This window comes from Toxorhynchites rutilus, chromosome 2 (assembly GCF_029784135.1).
Source record: "Toxorhynchites rutilus septentrionalis strain SRP chromosome 2, ASM2978413v1, whole genome shotgun sequence".
Classification (NCBI taxonomy): domain Eukaryota; kingdom Metazoa; phylum Arthropoda; class Insecta; order Diptera; family Culicidae; genus Toxorhynchites; species Toxorhynchites rutilus.
Window position 1 is genome coordinate 52,575,362 of NC_073745.1, and position 20,430 is coordinate 52,595,791.

Here is a 20,430-nt window from a genome sequence, read left to right on the forward strand (position 1 = left end):
TGACTTTTTATGTGGATGTAATTGTTGCGGCTTCAATATTAAGCATTTTGAGTGATTTAATTTCAAAATTCAATTCACAAATGGTTATATTTCGGAGAGTTAACAGAGAAGCGATATTAGGCATGTTTGGAAAAGTAAATTCATTTTTGAGTGAAAAATTTAAATTATTGAAATGATTGTATTAACCGTTGAAGTGCGGAGCAAATTTTGTTAGCATATGCCAAAAATGCGGATGAGTTTGGATATATTTAAAAAAATACTAAGAAGCTTAGATAACTGATTAGGTCACAACAGTTGTATTAATAGGAAAAAAACACATAAGAAGTGAGGTTTGTATAATTTACTAACATAAACTCCCTTATCTATACATAATTTTTTTTTTTTTGAATAATGAAAAATAATATTGAAACAATTTTATTCAAAATTATGGTTTGCTGCGTGAAGTCCTCTTTAAAAAATGTCCCCGAAAGACGAAACCTACGTTGAGAGGTGCTAAGTCAAAAATAATAAGGCGTCGTGCACAAATTACGTAACGCTAAAAATCCGGATTTTGGACCACCAAACCCCCCCCCCCCCCCCTACGTAACACAATTTCCTATCTGTAATAAACAGGGTGTATTTGCTGGGAGGCCCCGTCACCCAGATGTGGTTACACTTTTCTCGTTCAATTTGAATAGGATTTTTAAACGGAACCTGATAGAATGAGCACTTAAATGTAAATATGGACTATGAAGAATAATCAAAAAATCAAGAACATAAAAATATAGTTTTTATACTATACTTTTAAACGGTTTAATTTAGCATTACCTACTGTAAATACTCGTTTGTTTGTATGTTTATCTGCAGGGTTGTTCCACATCAATAGAAATTTAACCTCCTTCCTGTTGACCGATTGATCTGAAATTTGGAGCACCCCTTTATTTCTGCTGTCGTTATAAAACTGCGTATTCTATGATCTTGAAAAGATCATAGATGGCGGCCGCTACAAAATGGCGAACTACATATTTTATCAAAACCCTATCAATATGGGTATCAAATGAAATGGCTTGACTAGTAGAACATAATTATTTGTGAAAAATCACATTTTAAATGTACTGTTGAAAAATCAATATCTTTATGTCGTCTATAGTAAGTTCTTCTAACATATTGTCCAGGTGTTCTCTTGCGTATAGTTCCTCAATATCCTAATCGGAACTCGATGAGATAATAATCGAAACTTTTCTTCTAACGCTTCGCACTATTTCGTCGTTACTACTTTCCTCGCTTTCAGATTTACTATTACACCGTCCGGTGAACATTTTAAAGGATGAAAAAACACACGTGTGTCTAAAAAAAATGTACATATTAGACATATTGTTTTTTGGAATAAACAGGGGCTTCTACGCGTTGTGCAATTATTATTCTCATTCTCAGAAAAAAACATGCAACTTGCTTCTTCTTTTAGCTTTTTTTAGCCAAGCGCAAAGAACGATGCAAACGAATTACGTTAAAAATCGGAGTTGCCAAATGTGATATAGTTTATGACGATTATTTTCCCACAAATGTGACAGATGTTCTCAGTATGATATATTCGCAGAATCTTCGCAATCGATTAACCAGAATATTTCATATTATCCAATAAAATTGTAGTTATTCATCGCCATCCAATATAGTATATAAAGCAAGTACGTTAGGTTGAATTTCATTTTTTTATCATCATTTACAACACTGTATAATAGACTGAAAACTTATTTTTATAAGTTTTCTAATCAGCAGTCGGTTGATTTCATTCGGATCCAATAGAAAGGCAGCGATAATGGTCATGTCAAATTTCAAATACCGACTATATGCATTTTGTTCACTCGCCCAAAAAAAATTATCTGTGCAAAGTTTCAGCACCATCGGACATGATTTAGGGGTACCTCAAAGCGCTCAAAGTTTTGATTTTTTGATCCTCGAAAATCTTCCAAAAGAAATTTGGAAAATCGATGACTTAAAAATGGTCGATTTTCGGCCAAATTTTTTTTCGAGATGACACCAGATCTCGACGTTTCTTGCATTTTTAAGTCATTTGGCATCGAAAAAAAAAATTGATTTTCTAAATTTCCTTTGGAAGATTTTCGAGGATGAAAAAATCAAAACTTTGAGCGCTTTGAGGCACCCCTAAATCATGTCCGATCGAGCAGAAACTTTGTAGAGATATTTTTTTGGGCCAATAAACAAAATGTACATGGTCGGTTCTTTAAATTCGATAATTATTTTTTTCCGATCCGATTCTGAAGTACTTTATTGCACTTCTGACTGTACATCGGTGTTGATGAAAAGCTATCTGAACCAGGCCGTTTTGAAAATATTATCCTCAAACCATCAAACTGCCGCCTGCAAAGTTACGAGTTGAAAAACCGACTTCTTACATATCTCTGGCAACTCAGAAAAAATGAGTGGTTCTATAGTTATGAAACGCACATAATGTTAAAGCTCACACTTTCAAGTTTTATTATTTTACGAACCCCCGGTATGATAATGTGTGACGCGAACCACTCGGCCACGAGAGCATACTAATTAGAGTAAAAAATCGACTTGCAAAATACGCCAATTATAGCAACTTCAAAAAAATCTCAACTTATAACAGCCGAACCAGTTTTTGCTTTCTTTCTAGCAAATGGAAAGTATATAGATGAGCAATACACCTTAAAAACCAAAAAGTACCCACTAATCCACTGTTATTAGTTCGTTGCTATATTTTTCATTATCTGTATAGCAGTCGAAAAGTTACAAATTTAAAAAAAACAAATACAGGGCAACTTCGATATAACGTATATTTCACTTTCAGAATTGTACGCTGTATCGAATTGTACGTTATATCGAAGCATCATAAAGAACTCAGAAACGTAGCTTATATAACTTTATTGTGTTGCTGTTTGGGTAAAGTTAATGATAAAATTCAACTAGAAGACGAAGCCTGCCTTTCTCATGATGGTTGCCTTCGTACTGTTGATTAAAGCTTGATTCATTTAGATTCTAGAATCACAAAAGCAGTTGTATTTTGGGATTGGTTGAAGATACAAAACATGTTTTAGTATCAAAATACAGAAAATTTATTTTTCTTTCAGAAAAAAATATTCAAAAAATTATTCCGCGTTAAAAAAATTATGTGCGCGTTATATCGAAGTTCCCCTGTATTTAGCATAACTGACAAAAAAGTCGGCTTTCTGATCTTCCTAGTTGCACAGTTGCACAAAATAAACTATAAAATTCCCACAGGCAGATCCTTTGAGTTGTACCTGAAGTATAGCTAACAGTGAGTCCACTGTTTAAGTTAATCGAATTTCAGTTCCCGAAGCGAAACTATAGAAAAATCGTATCAAAAATTGGATACCAGAAATGTAGCTGTAACAATTTTTCAAATTTTTATTCATTATTCTATCGTTTGATATACGACAATAAGTTGAGCCATGACAACGCTAATACATGACTTCTGATGAGCTTAACTTTGTTTATCTAATCGAACAACAGCACTCGGCTATAACCATCTCAGTGTTGACATTTCCATATTCTCAAGAAAAGCAAACTCTAAGGAGGCAAACTACCTTTCACTGGAACATATCATAACCCATCTAAGTTATTCACGCCTCATTGAGTTCGTCTGAAAGCCAACCAAGTCGACACCATATATAGTGCTATCGTCGAGAGGGCGTGCCGTGCAATCATTTGAATTCATAGTTTCGATTTCAGCATCGTCTCCGGCAGTTTCAGTTTCTTCGAACCCACCTGTTTACGGAACGCGGAGGAGGATTACATCATCGCTCACACACACACAGCATCGGCAATCCAATGTTTGTTTCTTCCGGCTATCGCCTATTGACTGTACCAACAAGTTCGTCGTCACATCGTACTTGAACACAACCGGAACGAGCTTCGAGGTAGCTTCCTCTGGGCGGTTTATCTATTCGTACCTCTGGCGATGTGGTGGATGTTCAATTATTCAAATCGGTCCCACCCACAAAGCGGAGTCGTCTCCGGTGTCTCCCAGTTCGATGATGATGATCTAACGCTCAATCCGATTGTCAGGAGAGCTGAGGCGTATCGCGTGCCGCTCATAAAGTGTAAAGAGTCACTTAGGGATTTGAACACGAATGTATGTATTGATTTAAGCAGCACACATCATCTTCGGCGCTCCGGTGATGATATCGGTGATTCATCTGACGACCTTCGCGCGTGTTTTGCTGCAAACATACTCACCGAAGACCCCCTTGGGTGCGAGATGATGGCTTCCATGGCAGAGTTTTTTTTCCTTCTTCCGATTGAATTCAGATTAAATTCACATTCAAATTCCTTTCACATTTCTAATGAAACAACAATCCATCTCATTTAAAACCCATTTCAATTAAGTGAAATCAATAGTTTCAAACTAATATTTATTCATCTGGTCGACGCGCGCGCGCTCCCGCTAGCTCGGAGTGCATTCCTCGCGTCAAAACGTGGGCGAATGGAAAACACCGGCAGCATCTCGAAGCCCAGACAGCTGGCCCTCATCCTTTTATCAATCGATCAATCTTCTCCCCCATCCAGTGGAACATTCAAATCAATTATTCAAAGCATTTCAGCAGCCGGAGACAAACTGGCAGAGCAGCGTTTTCGCGGGAGCGCAGTGTGGAAATCTGAATTAACCATCCAAAACAATTCAATTAAAATTCAATTCTTCATATGGCTCCCCGTTTTCTCCGATTTCAGTCGCTGCTTGAAGTTTTTTTTCTCTCTTCTCGAAGCAGCGAGCTTTGATTGAAAATTAATAGCCCGATTTTTCGGCTTCCACCACTTGATCTGTATGGCCAAGCGGGTTGCGGCCGCCGGACAAAATAATTGATGACCCCATGTATCGATGCTCTGTTATGTTGTGAAATTCTTGTTACTTGAGGTTCGCTGGTCAGTTTTTTTTTTGCCTTCTTTTCGGTTCAAGTGTTTGCCAACTCGCCGGGGGGCACTCCAATTGTTATGTTGGCGCATGGTGAGATGCAGATAGTTCAATGATTGTGAATATCCTCCACAGGATTCAACATCAAATGTAGTGTAACATGGATAACATGGATTGTTTCTCAAGACTATAGTACTAGTTGGCTAAATAATGGCAGTTGACTGATTTTGAGTTATACATAATATTATTATCACTGTATTTTTTTCTGATGTGTTCATATCAGCGCGAGATTCCACATTAGTTTTTGGACCGGCAGCTTTGAAGATCAGATATTTATGGTTTGCGGGACATTTTCTCAAAGAGGCCTGGTTGAGAAAGCTTACCATCAACCAGTGCAGACAAAAGTCATCCTCACAGCAATAAAAACCACAACAACGACGGGCAACGATTTCTTCACCCTCGCCCAGCACAACTTCTATAACGCGCAGCACAAAAAACTTCCTCACGCAATGGAAAAGTTATGACGGGATAGAAGCCGACTGAGTTGAAATTATCTACCTCGAGCAAATGTGCCGGGCTGACGCGACTTGGTAATTCTTGGTGAATTCTCTGAAGCGGCTTGGTAAATAAAATGGGCGAGGAAAACACATTCGAAATCTTCGTACTTTGCATGTCGTATAACGAGAAATGATATAGCTATTACAGGTCGGAATCGATTATCCGGAGTATCGATTTTTTTAATCCTCCGGATAATCGAGTCAAAACATTTTTTTTCTTTATTTGTTATATTGAATACATTTTTCGTTTTTTGAAAACAAAAGAGGAATTTGATTTTTGATTCATCCCCTTAAAATCAGAGAACATCTATCTCACATGAAAAATAATAATTTATCCAGATTCTCTCAGGAGGCGATAGACGATCATATTTGATGAAAAAAATTCTCCTACGCATATGTTCGAATTTCAACAATGACAGAGTTACAGAACTTTTTTTTGTTTCGGAGTCTGTTGCCACAAACTGGCTCTACATTGGAAAGTACGCTACGGAAGACGATTCTGATACTTTCATTTGAAAGATGAGAAAATCTAGTACAGGATATAGTAGTCGAACAACTAAGTTAGTGAATTTTAATAACATTTTGAAAGTGAAACACTTAAAAGTTAACAATTTTTAATGTGTTATGATGAATTTTATCCTAAAAATTTATATTAAACTAGATTGTTTCTTTCAATTAAAATGAAGTTCTTTAACCGCTCCACAATTTGTTCTTTGACGCACAACTTCTATCTTTCTTAATTTGGCTACAATATCGATATAAACAATTCCTGGTGAAAATTCAAGCAAAATCTTCAAAAATAACGATTTTTATCCCACTGTACATGTAATAGTCACTTAAACTTCACCTTAACGTTGAAAGGTTACATTTTTTTATGAAATAAGCCATATTAGAAATATAAAAAAAAAAATTTTTTTCCAAACTGAATATAATCGAGTCAGAAATTGTATATACCCGAATCACATTTAATCGAATCTGTATATAATCGAGTGCGACCTGTACTGTATTCTATTAGTCAAATCACTTCATTTGATACCAATATTGAGGGGATTGCAAAAAATACATAGTCGACCATTTTGTGGCGGCGACCTTTTCGAATTTATGTTGTTCATAGTGTAGTGTATTCAAGCCATTCAGCCATTTTTTTGCGGCGGCCAAATTGAATTTTTCAAGATCATGGAATACGCAGTTTTATAATGACGGTAGAATCAAATGTATGTTTCAAATGTCAGATCAATCATCCAACAGGAACGGGGTCAATTTTCTATTAATGTGGGACAACCCAACGAACATTCTAACATACATAGAAACAGGTCAAGCTGAATGAAACCATTCAAAAAGTAATTAGTTGTTTAGGGATTGCGGCCATCTTGAAATTTGATTTTTCATTATCTGCTATGTTCTACTAAAGGGTGTGTCACATCAAATTGCATCACGGAAAAAACGCTGTAGAAATTTAATTTTTAGGAATTATATCTTCAGCTTTCGCTTATAATCAGATAAGAGTGTATAGATCACGTTGGTCATGCTTCACTGTCAATTTTTCGTAAATTTGGAAAAATGTCGTCGAACGAAAAAGAGCGTCGTGAATTAATCCTGCGCACTCATTTCGAGAATCCGGAGTTGTCACATCGGGACATCGGTAAGATGCTGGGAATCGTCCAATCCACGGTCAGCAGAGTACTAAAACGATACTTCGAGAACCTAACCATCGACCGGAAGGTGAAGAACGGCAAAAATGGATGCTCCGTCAGTGAAAAAGATCACAAGCGCGTAGTTATGAAGCAGGCCCTCCGGAAGAACCCAAAAGTTGTCAAATCGGAGGCGGACTTCAAGAGAAAATGAATTTCTGTTCAAAAAAAAAATACAACCTGACGTTGTACAGAACCTTATGGACGGGGTAAAGTATGAATAAAAGGAAAATGCGAAAAGTTGTTTAATAGTTTTTATTTTACTGTCTAAAATTTTCAAAAGGATCGGTCTACTGGGCGAATTTCTACAGCGTTTTTTCCGTGATGCAATTTGATGTGACACACCCTTTAGTCGAGGGTACTCCCTTGGCCGAGTGGTTAGCGTCATAACTAACATGCCGGGTGTTCGGGTTCGATTCCCGTTCTGGTCGGGGGAATTTTTCGTCAAAGAAATTTCCTCCGACTTGCACTGTGATCACGCGTATTCTAGAGCTTGCCACTCAGAATGCATTCAAGGCGTGTTATTTGGCATAGAAATCTCAACTAAGTACAAATAAAAATGACGCAAGTAATACTACGTTGAGACGGCGAAGTTCCTCTAGGAACGTTAGTGCCATTGAAGAAGAATAACCCTTTAGTCGAGAACTTTCTTTTGATACATTTTTGGGCATTTTTTATAAATAACTGTGTTCTACTAGTCAAGCTCTTTCATTAGATACCCATATTGATGGAGTTGTGAAAAAAATATATATGGCGCCATCTTGCGGTGGCGGCCATTTTGGATTTGCATTTTTCATAAATAACTGCATTCTACTAGTCAAGCCCTTTCTTTTGATACCTATATTAGCTAGTCAATATAGAATTATTATACGAATTATTCAAAATTTCCGAAAATCAAAAATAAAATACTCCGGATAATCGAGTCTAAAAATCCGGATAATCGAATCCCGGATAATCGAGCCCGACCTGTATATCTCGAGAACGGTTAGCCCTAGAATAAAATGTTATACAGGGAAACTTCGATATAACGTACACATTTTCAAAGTCCAAAGCAATATTTTTTGGAATATAGTTTTTCTGAAAGAACAATAAATTATTTGTATTTTGATAATAAAGCTTGATTTGTACTTCTAACCAATCCCGAAGTACTACTGTTTTGTGATTCCAGATTATAAATGAATCAAATTTTAATCAACAGTACGAAGGGAAACATCATGAGAAAGGTTGGCTTCGTCTTCTAGTTGAATTTATTCATTAACCTTACTCAAACATCAAAATTACAATAAAATAATATAAGCTACATTTCTGAGTTCTTTATTATGCTTCGATATTAAAATGTACGTTGTATCGAAGTTACCCTGTACGTAGTTTTTGATGTAAAATCGCATGTTGATTTAATTTTAATTTCATTACTTTTCCTAAACAGTTAAGATTTTGCAATGTATTGAAATTTCACAAAATTTTCAAAAATTCAGATCTCCATTTTGGTGAGTCGGACATAGCACCGCTATACGTTAAACTTTGTTAAATTGAAAAAGTTAATTAAATAAAAAAAAAATTAAGAAATATCAAAGGGGCCATGTTTTTTTTATTTAAATCGTTTATTTTTACAGGCTCAGTTATATAGGTTTAAAGGAGCCGAACTCCTTACTGTATTGTTACTAGTATATATACATTTTTCCTTAATTCTAATGCTAATAATATAGGAAACCGATTACTCGCGGTCGACTCGAGTTTAGAAGGGTGACATATTTTCTTCAGGAAAAGGAGGGGATATGAGGATATATTGACAATGATCACACTCACACTCTCAATCACACTCATCACACTCAATTCTTAAACCTATCTTATATCTATCTTATAACCTATACATATTACATTTCATCTTATTTTTAAGAAGGGGTCCGATCTCTCACAAAGGAAAAGGAAAAGGAAAATCTAAGGGTATAAGGACAATCACACACGAAGATCGATAGCTTTAAGGAATACATATATTTGGGACATGTAATCAAGGTCTAACCGAGTCAACACGTCTCTCACCGGCACCATGGGCTGCCTTCCTCGGGCCCGAAGGGTGTCTTCTAAATTCGATCTGGCGACAAGATACAGCTCGCACGACCAAACAACGTGCTCGATGTCGTGGTAACCTTGGCCACAAACACAAAGATTGTTGTCGGCAAGATTAATACGAAAGAGTAGCGCATCTAACGAACAGTGATTGGACATGAGTCGGGAGAAGGTGCGAATAAAGTCCCGACTCAAGTCCAGACTTTTGAACCACGGTTTGAGGCTAACATTAGGGGAAATTGAGTGAAACCACCGGCCCAATTCATCTTCATTCCATTTGCGTTGCCAATTAGCGATGGTATTTTTACGGACTAAAGAATAAAATTCATTGAAGGCGATTTGACGCTGATAAATGTCGCCCTCAATCGCACCTACCTTTGCTAATGAGTCAGCCCTCTCATTACCCGGAATGGAGCAATGTGAAGGGACCCAGACAAAGGTAATGACATAACAGCGTCTGGAGAAAGCACTCAAAATTTCTCGTATTCTCTCAAGGAAGTACGGCGAGTGCTTTTCCGGCCTCACTGAACGGATAGCTTCGACAGAGCTAAGACTATCCGTTACAATGTAATAGTGTTCAACAGGTCGTGAGGCGACGCTGTCCAGCGCTCAGTGTATCGCTGCCAATTCAGCAATATACACTGAGCAAGGATTCTGAAGACTGTGGGAGGTGCTGGGGCCATGTTTTGAGTTATAAACATTTTAAATAATTAATAAATTTTTTGAATTAAATTATTTAAACGATCTATTTGAATTATTATTTTTACTACACAGTGCGTCGATTTTCCAACAATTTTCCCATGCATCAGTTTTTAATCAGACATCAGAATTTCGAGCTATGATTTTATGATCAATGATCAATGATTCTTGAAAGGCCCTTTTTAAAAGTCGGTCGTAATTAAAATTGGTCATCTGATTTCAGGTAGCTTCCACCTTATGTACAATGTTTAAAAGAAATCGGATGGTTGCGTTAAAATTGGTTGTTTTCGGCGGATTTGGCATGAAATTGCTCCATTTATAATCTTCACTGCAAATTATTTGGTCCAAGCAACTGATAATTTTGATAACGAAATGGTATTCGACAACATCGTTCTTTTAATAAAAATGTGTCACCCTTCTAAACTCGAGGCGACCGCGAGTAATCGGTTTCCTGTTTTATTAACCATAGAATTAAGGAAACATGTTAATATATGCTAGTAGAAATATAGTTGAGAGTTTGGCTCCTTTAAACTTATGTAACTGAGCCTGTAAAAATAAACGGATTAATAAAAAAAATAAAACATCGCTCTTCCCATGTCATATTACAAACAGTTATGTTCGATCTAAGACAAGCAGTGCGTTCATGTATAAAAATGATAGCGTTTGATGAGAGAGACATTCGTCCAACATATAAAAATGGATCTGTCAATTATACTTTGCGACAGTTATTTTGCCCCCGGGATGAGGCTAATCTTGTAGGTCTAGTCGTGTAAAACATTTAAAAATATGGGTTGAGTTTCCTGAATTCTTCAAAAATTTCAATTGTGCAAATAATGTTATTATTCGTTCTTTACGTACTGATTAGTTGATAAATCGGTCGTTTTGAAACAATTATTTACATTTGGTATGTTATATATCGTTCTCGGAATAAATTGCTTTTGAAAACAATTGCAACAGAAACAATCGCTCAGAAAATGTGTAGTGAACTAGAAATATTGTGGCGCGGGAAAAAACATCATCGATAAAAGACGGTCTGTGAAAAGTTCCAGGGACCCTGAAAAGGTTTAATGGCTTGCGTGGTTTAGTAGAATCATTTCGAGAAGCAACGATTCTTTCTTGCCTTTGCGAGAACAATACACTAATTGGTCATATGGCGCAATTTGTTTCTTTATATCAATGCACGCATTGCACTGAGTATTTAACGAGAGACATCACCATTCAACAAGCATCGAACACGCGTCTAACAGATGCACAGAGTTGCAGCGATAAAAATAAAACATCGGTATGCTATTCGCCATACAATTGAAACACAAATTTCTGCATTACTCGAGAATTAATCAAGCAAAAGAAAAAAACTTTGGCATCTAGAGGTTTTAGGGTGCAATAAATGTTTCTATGGTAGTTAGACTCTCCACTCACTTTTCTAAGGGGGGGCTGCCTTAAAAATGAAACACAAATTTCTGCATAAGTCAAGAATTAATCAAGCAAATGAAACAAAATTGAGCATGTGGAGGTTTTAGGGTGCAATAAATGTTTTTACGGTGGTTAGACACTCCACCCCTCTCTCTAAGGGGGAGCTGCCATACAAATGAAAGACAAATTTCTGCATAACTCGGAAACTAATCAGGCAAATGTAGCCAAATTTGACATGCGAATGTTTTAGTGGACACGAAACTTTTCCATGGTGGATAGACACTCCTCCCCTCTCTCTGAGGGGGTGGGGGGTCGACTGCCATACAAATGAAGCATACATTTCTGCATAATTCAAGAACTAATCAAGCAAACTGAACCAAATTTGACATGTTGAGATTTTAGAAGGCAAGAAACATTTCTAAAGTGGCTCAACTCTCCTTCCACCTTTCTAAGGGTGGGAGGGGGATGCTGCCATACAAACGAAATACAAACTTCTGCATAGCTCGAGAACTAATCAAGCACAATTTGGGATGTGAGGGTTTTTGGGTATGAGAAATGTTTCTATTATGGTATGGCATCCCTCCTTCCTCTTGAATGGAGAGGGGGTCCCATAAAAATATTACACATATTTCAACCAAAAATATTCCAACCATTCCAACCAACCATAGTCCATTTGATGTTTGTGCTAGCGAAATTGATCTTTGTTCGAAACTGGAAATGGATTTTAATGTGATGAAACGCACTCCTATATCTTCTTCTATCTATACCAATAAAAAAGTATCGCCGAATGTGTTGATAAGAGCAGAACTCGAGGAAGGAATGGCCTGATTTAGAGCTGTCTTTATTCTATCATATTTTCTGTATAAAACATTTATTTCATGTAACGGAGAAACATGTTATTCGAAGTGGTTGAAAAATCTGCACGAGAATTGTGTCTGAAAATAATCTGATATTATAATGATGAGTTCTGTTAGAAATACTAGGAAATTCATAGTTCAACGGGGTCGATTAGAAGATCAATCAATGAACAGCTCTGCGATTGGACCCATGAAATTGCTCATAGTAAAAAAACGTGAATGTTTGAAGGTATTGATAACAAAAAACAATTTTTGGGCGGGATGAAGTTTGCCGGGTCAGCTAGTACCCTGATAAATAATATTCTGAGAAATTTTAGAAGGATTTTCTCTTTACGAAATAAAAAATAAAGATTTTTTTATTCTGCTGAACCAGAATTTCGTATTGAAAACATTTCACAATCCAAGTTATAAGATATTTATGCCTCATTTCACACTAAAACGTTTTTCTTGCTCCATAATCACATCCAATTCGATCAACCCCTTGATTTCAACTGTTTATACCTCCATACAGTTTTCCCAACTCTTCGTCTAGCCAGACACTAACGGCCAGAGGCTCAGTATCTCTCCGTTTATTTCGTCGGCCAAAAAAAATCAACGCCCAACCAACTTGAAAAGGTTCCACCGTCGTTTCGATTTCCCCGAACAGAGAGACCAGACGAAAATCTAATCCATAGTGTTTCCCAATTTTCTCCGTCGTCGTCTCGATCGAACGCTCTTCAATCAGCTCAAATCTCAAGTGGCACTCGGGCCGTAAATTAATTGTTTGCTCCAATTTATTTATCCTTTTTTTTCTCTTGCTCTCGCTTCTCCACAGATGTCCGGCCTGGTGATAGTGGGCATCACGCTGTGGACCGTCTTCTGGAAGCACCACTACATCTCGCTGCTATCGACGACAAACTATGCCATCGGGACGTATTCCCTGCTGGCGGCGGGGCTTCTGGCGATTCTGGGAGGAATCCTGGGCTGCTGCGGAGTGTGGCGCGAGCAGCGGGCAATGCTGCTGGGGGTAAGTGAAACCGTCCGGAGAGCGATTCATCAATATTTAAACAAGCCCCAAGTATGGCTTGATTTGTAGCTGCTGCTGCTGCTGCTATCGAACGAATAGCTGCCAGGCAGTAAAGTTTAACGCTTCCACCCGTCATAAAAGTGTGTGTAGTGTTGTCTAATGACTGTACCAGTTTTACGATGCCCTCTGCAAAGAAGGCGAGCCAAGCTAAACCCTGCGAGAGGTGATATATTGCACTCGAAAGAATATTTTTCGTACTCTCGAGAAGCGAAACTTAGCCCCGGCTCAAGTTTAAATTTTTGTAATTCATTTCCACCATCGTTCAATGAACACATAACCACATAACCGATACATTTACGATTTCGAAAGAGCAATTAAGAAAAATAAAATTCCGCTCCATTGCGTCCATACCAATGAAGGGAGGAGGAAGCCAGGCGCAACATCTCCAGCATTACATCACGTTTTGTTTATCGCTGCGAAGTTTGCCAACCACAGGGGGGAAGGTGGGTACGGAACGGGACGCGGGCGGTATCGCGAATCGTTTCTGTCCGTCCGAATTTTAAATTGCCAAAAAAGAAACCATCTGGTGGTCATCTGTGGTGCAGTTTCGCCTCTTCAAACGATGACTAATGGCTTACTTCGCCGACCACACGGATCGATTGTTGGCGAACAGATCTGCCCCCAAATTACTTGCGTTAATCCTCCTGTGTTCTATTTCAGTAATGTGATAATCACTCATCGACGGGCAACCGTTAATAGCCGAAACAGCAGCCGGCGGCTTACTCCTCGTGTAAAAGAATCTGTTTCATCGGATGGCACCATTAGCACTCAACCAAGCTAGTAATTAATCGATTAAAGGCTTTCCGTGGGACTGATTAATAGGGCATTTATCAAAATGATTAATTTGTTAGGTATACATGTACGCGAGTGCGTTCGGTTCGGCTGGTTCCATCTCCGGTAGACGAATGGGGCTTGAGTGACTTTATGTTTTGATACCGATAGGCAGCTTGTTGAATGTTCAGGACGGGTCGATAAACGTGGCGCCGAACGTGGCACCGTGGCTAGTCGACTAACCTGCCTCCTCCAAGGATCATTCATCATTCCGAGCGCTGTAATCAAGTAAATAAACGATACATGTCATTGGCCAGGAAAGGTCTGATGACGAATCTAGTTTCGCACAAGTGGAGTTTTTTTTTCGCAAAGTATCTGACGATAATTAAGGATTGCTTACTCACGTACGTGTCTTGAAATAATCAATATAATTAAGCTATCCTCAGTGGAAGTTTGTTTGCTCGCTACGTGAAATAAAACTGTCGCCTTAGTGCCGTTTGTGCGCCTCCTAATACGGATGTGGCATATTTTTTGTCGAACACTTCGAAAGGAACGTGCGCTTTTATTTGCTGTAATTTATGGCAAACTTGCTCCTGCCTTGATTAAAACAAAAAGTCAGACGTTCAATTTTGATATAACGATTGGGTAATAGCCTTAAGAAAAATTCTGAATAAAAATTCAGTAGATAAGCAACGAGGAAAAAAAAATCAGAATAATTTCTATTTAACCAATCTCAAGAAAATTGTTGATTAATACCTATACGATGATTCATCTCATTAATGTTGATTTATCCTTTTTTTTTGTTCAAACATCCCAAAGAGCGAAGCTAATAGTGGATTCAATTCAAAGCGTTTGCCATACAAATAAAACACAAATTTCTGCATTACTCGAGAATTATCCAAGCAAATGAAACCAAATTAGGCATATTGAGGTTTTAGGGTGCAATAAATGTTTCTATGATAGTAAGACTCTTCACCCCCCTCTCTAAGGGGGGGCTGCCATACAAATGAAACACAAATGTCTGCATTATTCGAGAATCAATCAAGCAAATGAAACCAAATTCGACACGCGGAGATTTTAGGGTGCAATAAATGTTTCTATGGTGGTTATACTCTCCACCCCCCTCTCTAAGGGGGGGGCTGCCATACAAATAAAACACAAATTTCTGCATTACTCGAGAATTATCCAAGCAAATGAAACCAAATTAGGCATATTGAGGTTTTAGGGTGCAATAAATGTTTCTATGGCAGTCAGACTCTCCACCCCACAAATTTCTGCATTACTCGAGAATTATTCAAGCAAATGTTACCAAATTAGGCATATTGAGGATTTAGGGTGCAATAAATGTTTCTATGATAGTAAGACTCTTCACCCCCCTCTCTAAGGGGGGGCTGCCATACAAATGAAACACAAATGTCTGCATTATTCGAGAATCAATCAAGCAAATGAAACCAAATTCGACACGCGGAGATTTTAGGGTGCAATAAATGTTTCTATGGTGGTTATACTCTCCACCCCCCTCTCTAAGGGGGGGGCTGCCATACAAATAAAACACAAATTTCTGCATTACTCGAGAATTATCCAAGCAAATGAAACCAAATTAGGCATATTGAGGTTTTAGGGTGCAATAAATGTTTCTATGATAGTAAGACTCTTCACCCCCCTCTCTAAGGGGGGGCTGCCATACAAATGAAACACAAATGTCTGCATTATTCGAGAATCAATCAAGCAAATGAAACCAATGTCGACACGCGGAGATTTTAGGGTGCAATAAATGTTTCTATGCTGGTTATACTCTCCACCCCCCTCTCTAAGGGGGAGCTGCCGTACAAATAAAACACAAATTTCTGCATTACTCGAGAATTATCAAAGCAAATGAAACCAAATTAGGCATATTGAGGTTTTAGGGTGCAATAAATGTTTCTATGGCAGTCAGACTCTCCACCCTTTTTTCTAAGGGGAGCTGTCATAGAAATGGAACACAAATTTCTGCATTACTCGAGAATTATTCAAGCAAATGTTACCAAATTAGGCATATTGAGGATTTAGGGTGCAATAAATGTTTCTATGATAGTAAGACTCTTCACCCCCCTCTCTAAGGGGGGGCTGCCATACAAATGAAACACAAATGTCTGCATTATTCGAGAATCAATCAAGCAAATGAAACCAAATTCGACACGCGGAGATTTTAGGGTGCAATAAATGTTTCTATGGTGGTTATACTCTCCACCCCCCTCTCTAAGGGGGGCTGCCATACAAATAAAACACAAATTTCTGCATTACTCGAGAATTATCCAAGCAAATGAAACCAAATTAGGCATATTGAGGTTTTAGGGTGCAATAAATGTTTCTATGGCAGTCAGACTCTCCACCCCCCTCTCTAAGGGGGGGCTGCCATACAAATGAAACACAAATTTCTGCATTACTCGAGAATTATTCAAGCAAATGTTACCAAATTAGGCATATTGAGGATTTAGGGTGCAATAAATGTTTCTATGATAGTAAGACTCTTCACCCCCCTCTCTAAGGGGGGGCTGCCATACAAATGAACCACAAATGTCTGCATTATTCGAGAATCAATCAAGCAAATGAAACCAAATTCGACACGCGGAGATTTTAGGGTGCAATAAATGTTTCTATGGTGGTTATACTCTCCACCCCCCTCTCTAAGGGGGGGCTGCCATACAAATAAAACACAAATTTCTGCATTACTCGAGAATTATCCAAGCAAATGAAACCAAATTAGGCATATTGAGGTTTTAGGGTGCAATAAATGTTTCTATGGCAGTCAGACTCTCCACCCCCCTCTCTAAGGGGGGGCTGCCATACAAATGAAACACAAATTTCTGCATTACTCGAGAATTATTCAAGCAAATGTTACCAAATTAGGCATATTGAGGATTTAGGGTGCAATAAATGTTTCTATGATAGTAAGACTCTTCACCCCCCTCTCTAAGGGGGAGCTGTCATACAAATGAAACACAAATGTCTGCATTATTCGAGAATCAATCAAGCAAATGAAACCAAATTCAACATGCGAAGATTTTAGGGTGCAATAAATGTTTCTATGGTGGTTATACTCTCCACCCCCCTCTCTAAGGGGGGGCTGCCATACAAATAAAACACAAATTTCTGCATTACTCGAGAATTATCCAAGCAAATGAAACCAAATTAGGCATATTGAGGTTTTAGGGTGCAATAAATGTTTCTATGGCAGTGAGACTCTCCACCCCCCTCTCTAAGGGGGGGCTGCCATACAAATGAAACACAAATTTCTGCATTACTCGAGAATTATTTAAGCAAATGTTACCAAATTAGGCATATTGAGGTTTTAGGCTGTATTAAATGTTTCTATGGTGGTAAGACTCTACACCTCGTTCTGTAAGGGGGGGCCATACAAATGAAACACAAATGTCTGCATTATTCGAGAATCAATCAAGCAAATGAAACCAAATTCGACACGCGGAGATTTTAGGGTGCAATAAATGTTTCTATGGTGGTTATACTCTCCACCCCCCTCTCTAAGGGGGGGCTGCCATACAAATAAAACACAAATTTCTGCATTACTCGAGAATTATCCAAGCAAATGAAACCAAATTAGGCATATTGAGGTTTTAGGGTGCAATAAATGTTTCTATGGCAGTCAGACTCTCCACCCCCCTCTCTAAGGGGGGGCTGCCATACAAATGAAACACAAATTTCTGCATTACTCGAGAATTATTCAAGCAAATGTTACCAAATTAGGCATATTGAGGATTTAGGGTGCAATAAATGTTTCTATGATAGTAAGACTCTTCACCCCCCTCTCTAAGGGGGAGCTGTCATACAAATGAAACACAAATGTCTGCATTATTCGAGAATCAATCAAGCAAATGAAACCAAATTCAACATGCGAAGATTTTAGGGTGCAATAAATGTTTCTATGGTGGTTATACTCTCCACCCCCCTCTCTAAGGGGGGGCTGCCATACAAATAAAACACAAATTTCTGCATTACTCGAGAATTATCCAAGCAAATGAAACCAAATTAGGCATATTGAGGTTTTAGGGTGCAATAAATGTTTCTATGGCAGTGAGACTCTCCACCCCCCTCTCTAAGGGGGGGCTGCCATACAAATGAAACACAAATTTCTGCATTACTCGAGAATTATTTAAGCAAATGTTACCAAATTAGGCATATTGAGGTTTTAGGCTGTATTAAATGTTTCTATGGTGGTAAGACTCTACACCTCGTTCTGTAAGGGGGGGCCATACAAATGAAACACAAATGTCTGCATTATTCGAGAATCAATCAAGCAAATGAAACCAAATTCAACATGCGGAGATTTTAGGGTGCAATAAATGTTTCTATGGTGGTTAGATACTCCTCCCGCTCTCTAAGGGTGGGCTGTCATATAAATGAAACACAAATTTTTGCATAACTCGAAAACTAATCGAGCACAATTTGGGATGTGAGGGTTTTTGGGTATGAGAAATGTTTCCATAATGGGAGTCCCGAGCGGGCAGTCTTCGGGTGTAGACGTATTTTAGTTCGCTCCGCGTTTGTTTTTTTCGTCGTGCAAAATTATGTCAACGCGTGTTTCGGTTTTATCCGACGTGCGGGAAAATCACAATATGTCGGTTGAGTTTCTGTGTTAGTTACGTTAAAAATCGATGTTCAATTGTAGTGGGATGATTTTTTTTTTAGAAAATTCAAGATATGATGGTGTTCATTTTATGTTACTTGAATTCATCGAATAGGCTCAGAATTGTTGCGTTTTTTTTCCTCATGTTTAGTTCAGGTTGTGTGTGTGTGTGCATATATCGCCGTGAATGTATCACTGAGGCAGAATTTGCAGGCGTTATACGATGGTCACATCGAGAGCTAAGTTCTTCATTTCTTTTCAATCCTCTTTAACATTTTTATATAACACCCGGGCTTGCCCCGTTCCTGTGACGTTCTTCTCTTAGATGCGTGTGTATGTGTGAAGAAACTGTTCATTTTGGAGAGAGCTGTGAGATACTTCGAGTGTTATTTGGAAATAACGAGAGCGGAGCGGTAGTACTGCCGTACAGGGAATTACTTGCAAGGCTGAGCCGATCGGGCGGCGGCGTCGTCAGTTAACTTTATTAATTTTCCCTTCATTCTCACATACCGTCGATGGGGGTGGGATTTGGCCGGAACGAATGAGGTTGCTGTTGGTATTGTCTTGGCGGGTATTTTTGAGGGCTGTGAGCCGTTTGGTGGGAGACATGTTTTCACTACTTTCGATGCATAGTGGTGCGGATGCTTGTTGTTTGGTGATTCATCAGGATTTGATGTGTAAATACATCAAACTTTGGTGAGTTATTCAACGGTAACTATTTGTACTGCAGTTGAGTGCTGTGCGTTGGGAGTGTTGAGGATATGTCTCCTACTAGGCGGTTCGCAGCTTTCGGAAGTATTCGCGGTATTTGTAGGGATATTGTTAGTAGTGGCTTTCTCCGTTTTGGCCTGATCTCGCCCCCATCGACGGTACATCAAACGGATGGTAGCATTATTTTTAGGAATGCAAAATAGGTCTGTGTGTTTTGTTTATAGTTTGTTTCTCCTCCATAGATGTTTATGTGTACGTGGGTTTGATATTCTGTGGTATTCATGGATGCCAGGCGATTTTTTACTTCTACTTGTTTTCCACACAGTTTTAGGTGGTCTATAATTTTTTCACATATTTCGGAATGCCTTCACAAAGGTGCGTGTTTTCACAATATGTCTCTATAACGAAGTGCTATAACAGTACGCCCGACGATTACCGGAATTCTCTCGGTTACCTTCTCAGGTTTCCCAAAGTTAACTCTCCACTATCGCGATTGGACTTCGATAAAAATGCGTGCGGTGAATAATAGAATATATAGCCGGTCCACTTAATACCACAGGTTTTCTTCCTCAAGATACTTAAAGATAATATCTCCCGCGTGTTATGTTTTATAGGATTTTCTGATTTTCGTTTCGTCAAGCGGTCAATAATTTAGGTATACATAATCACATCACTTACCACAGTGAATCCTGATTCATACCTCTTCCCACTAACAATTATCCCTCCCATGATATTCGCTAGGGAACCACGTTATAGAGGCGACCCTTCTGGCCTTTGGGCGGCGAATATCATACTAACATTCCTTCCCTTCCCCTGGTGACTGTAAGGACGTGGCCGGCGTCGTTATTGACCATTTAAAGCTCGAATCACCGTAAATTGCACAACGAGAATGATTTGCTAGTCCCAAGCGTCATTCTGTGTGTTCTTTGTGCTATTTGGTAGGTTCAGGTCAATCACGGAGAGCAACTACGAATTGTACAGTCTGCCCAAGCTCAAGCTCAAGCTCATGAGAAATGTTTCCATAATGGTATGACACCCCTACCTCCTCTGGAATGGAGAGGGGGTCCCATAGAAATATTA

General features: G+C 38.5%; 1 protein-coding gene across 5 annotated transcripts in view; it reads left to right on the plus strand.

Annotated features, from left to right (window-relative positions):
• LOC129765205 (CD151 antigen-like) overlaps positions 1 to 20,430 on the plus strand; it is a 183,505-nt gene that overhangs the window by 131,440 nt on the left and 31,635 nt on the right. For all 5 annotated transcript variants that reach the window (XM_055765246.1, XM_055765244.1, XM_055765243.1 and 2 more), the window contains one exon: positions 12,993 to 13,184. In XM_055765246.1, coding sequence (XP_055621221.1) covers positions 12,993 to 13,184 — 192 coding nt within the window. The remainder of the gene's footprint in view (positions 1 to 12,992; positions 13,185 to 20,430) is intronic.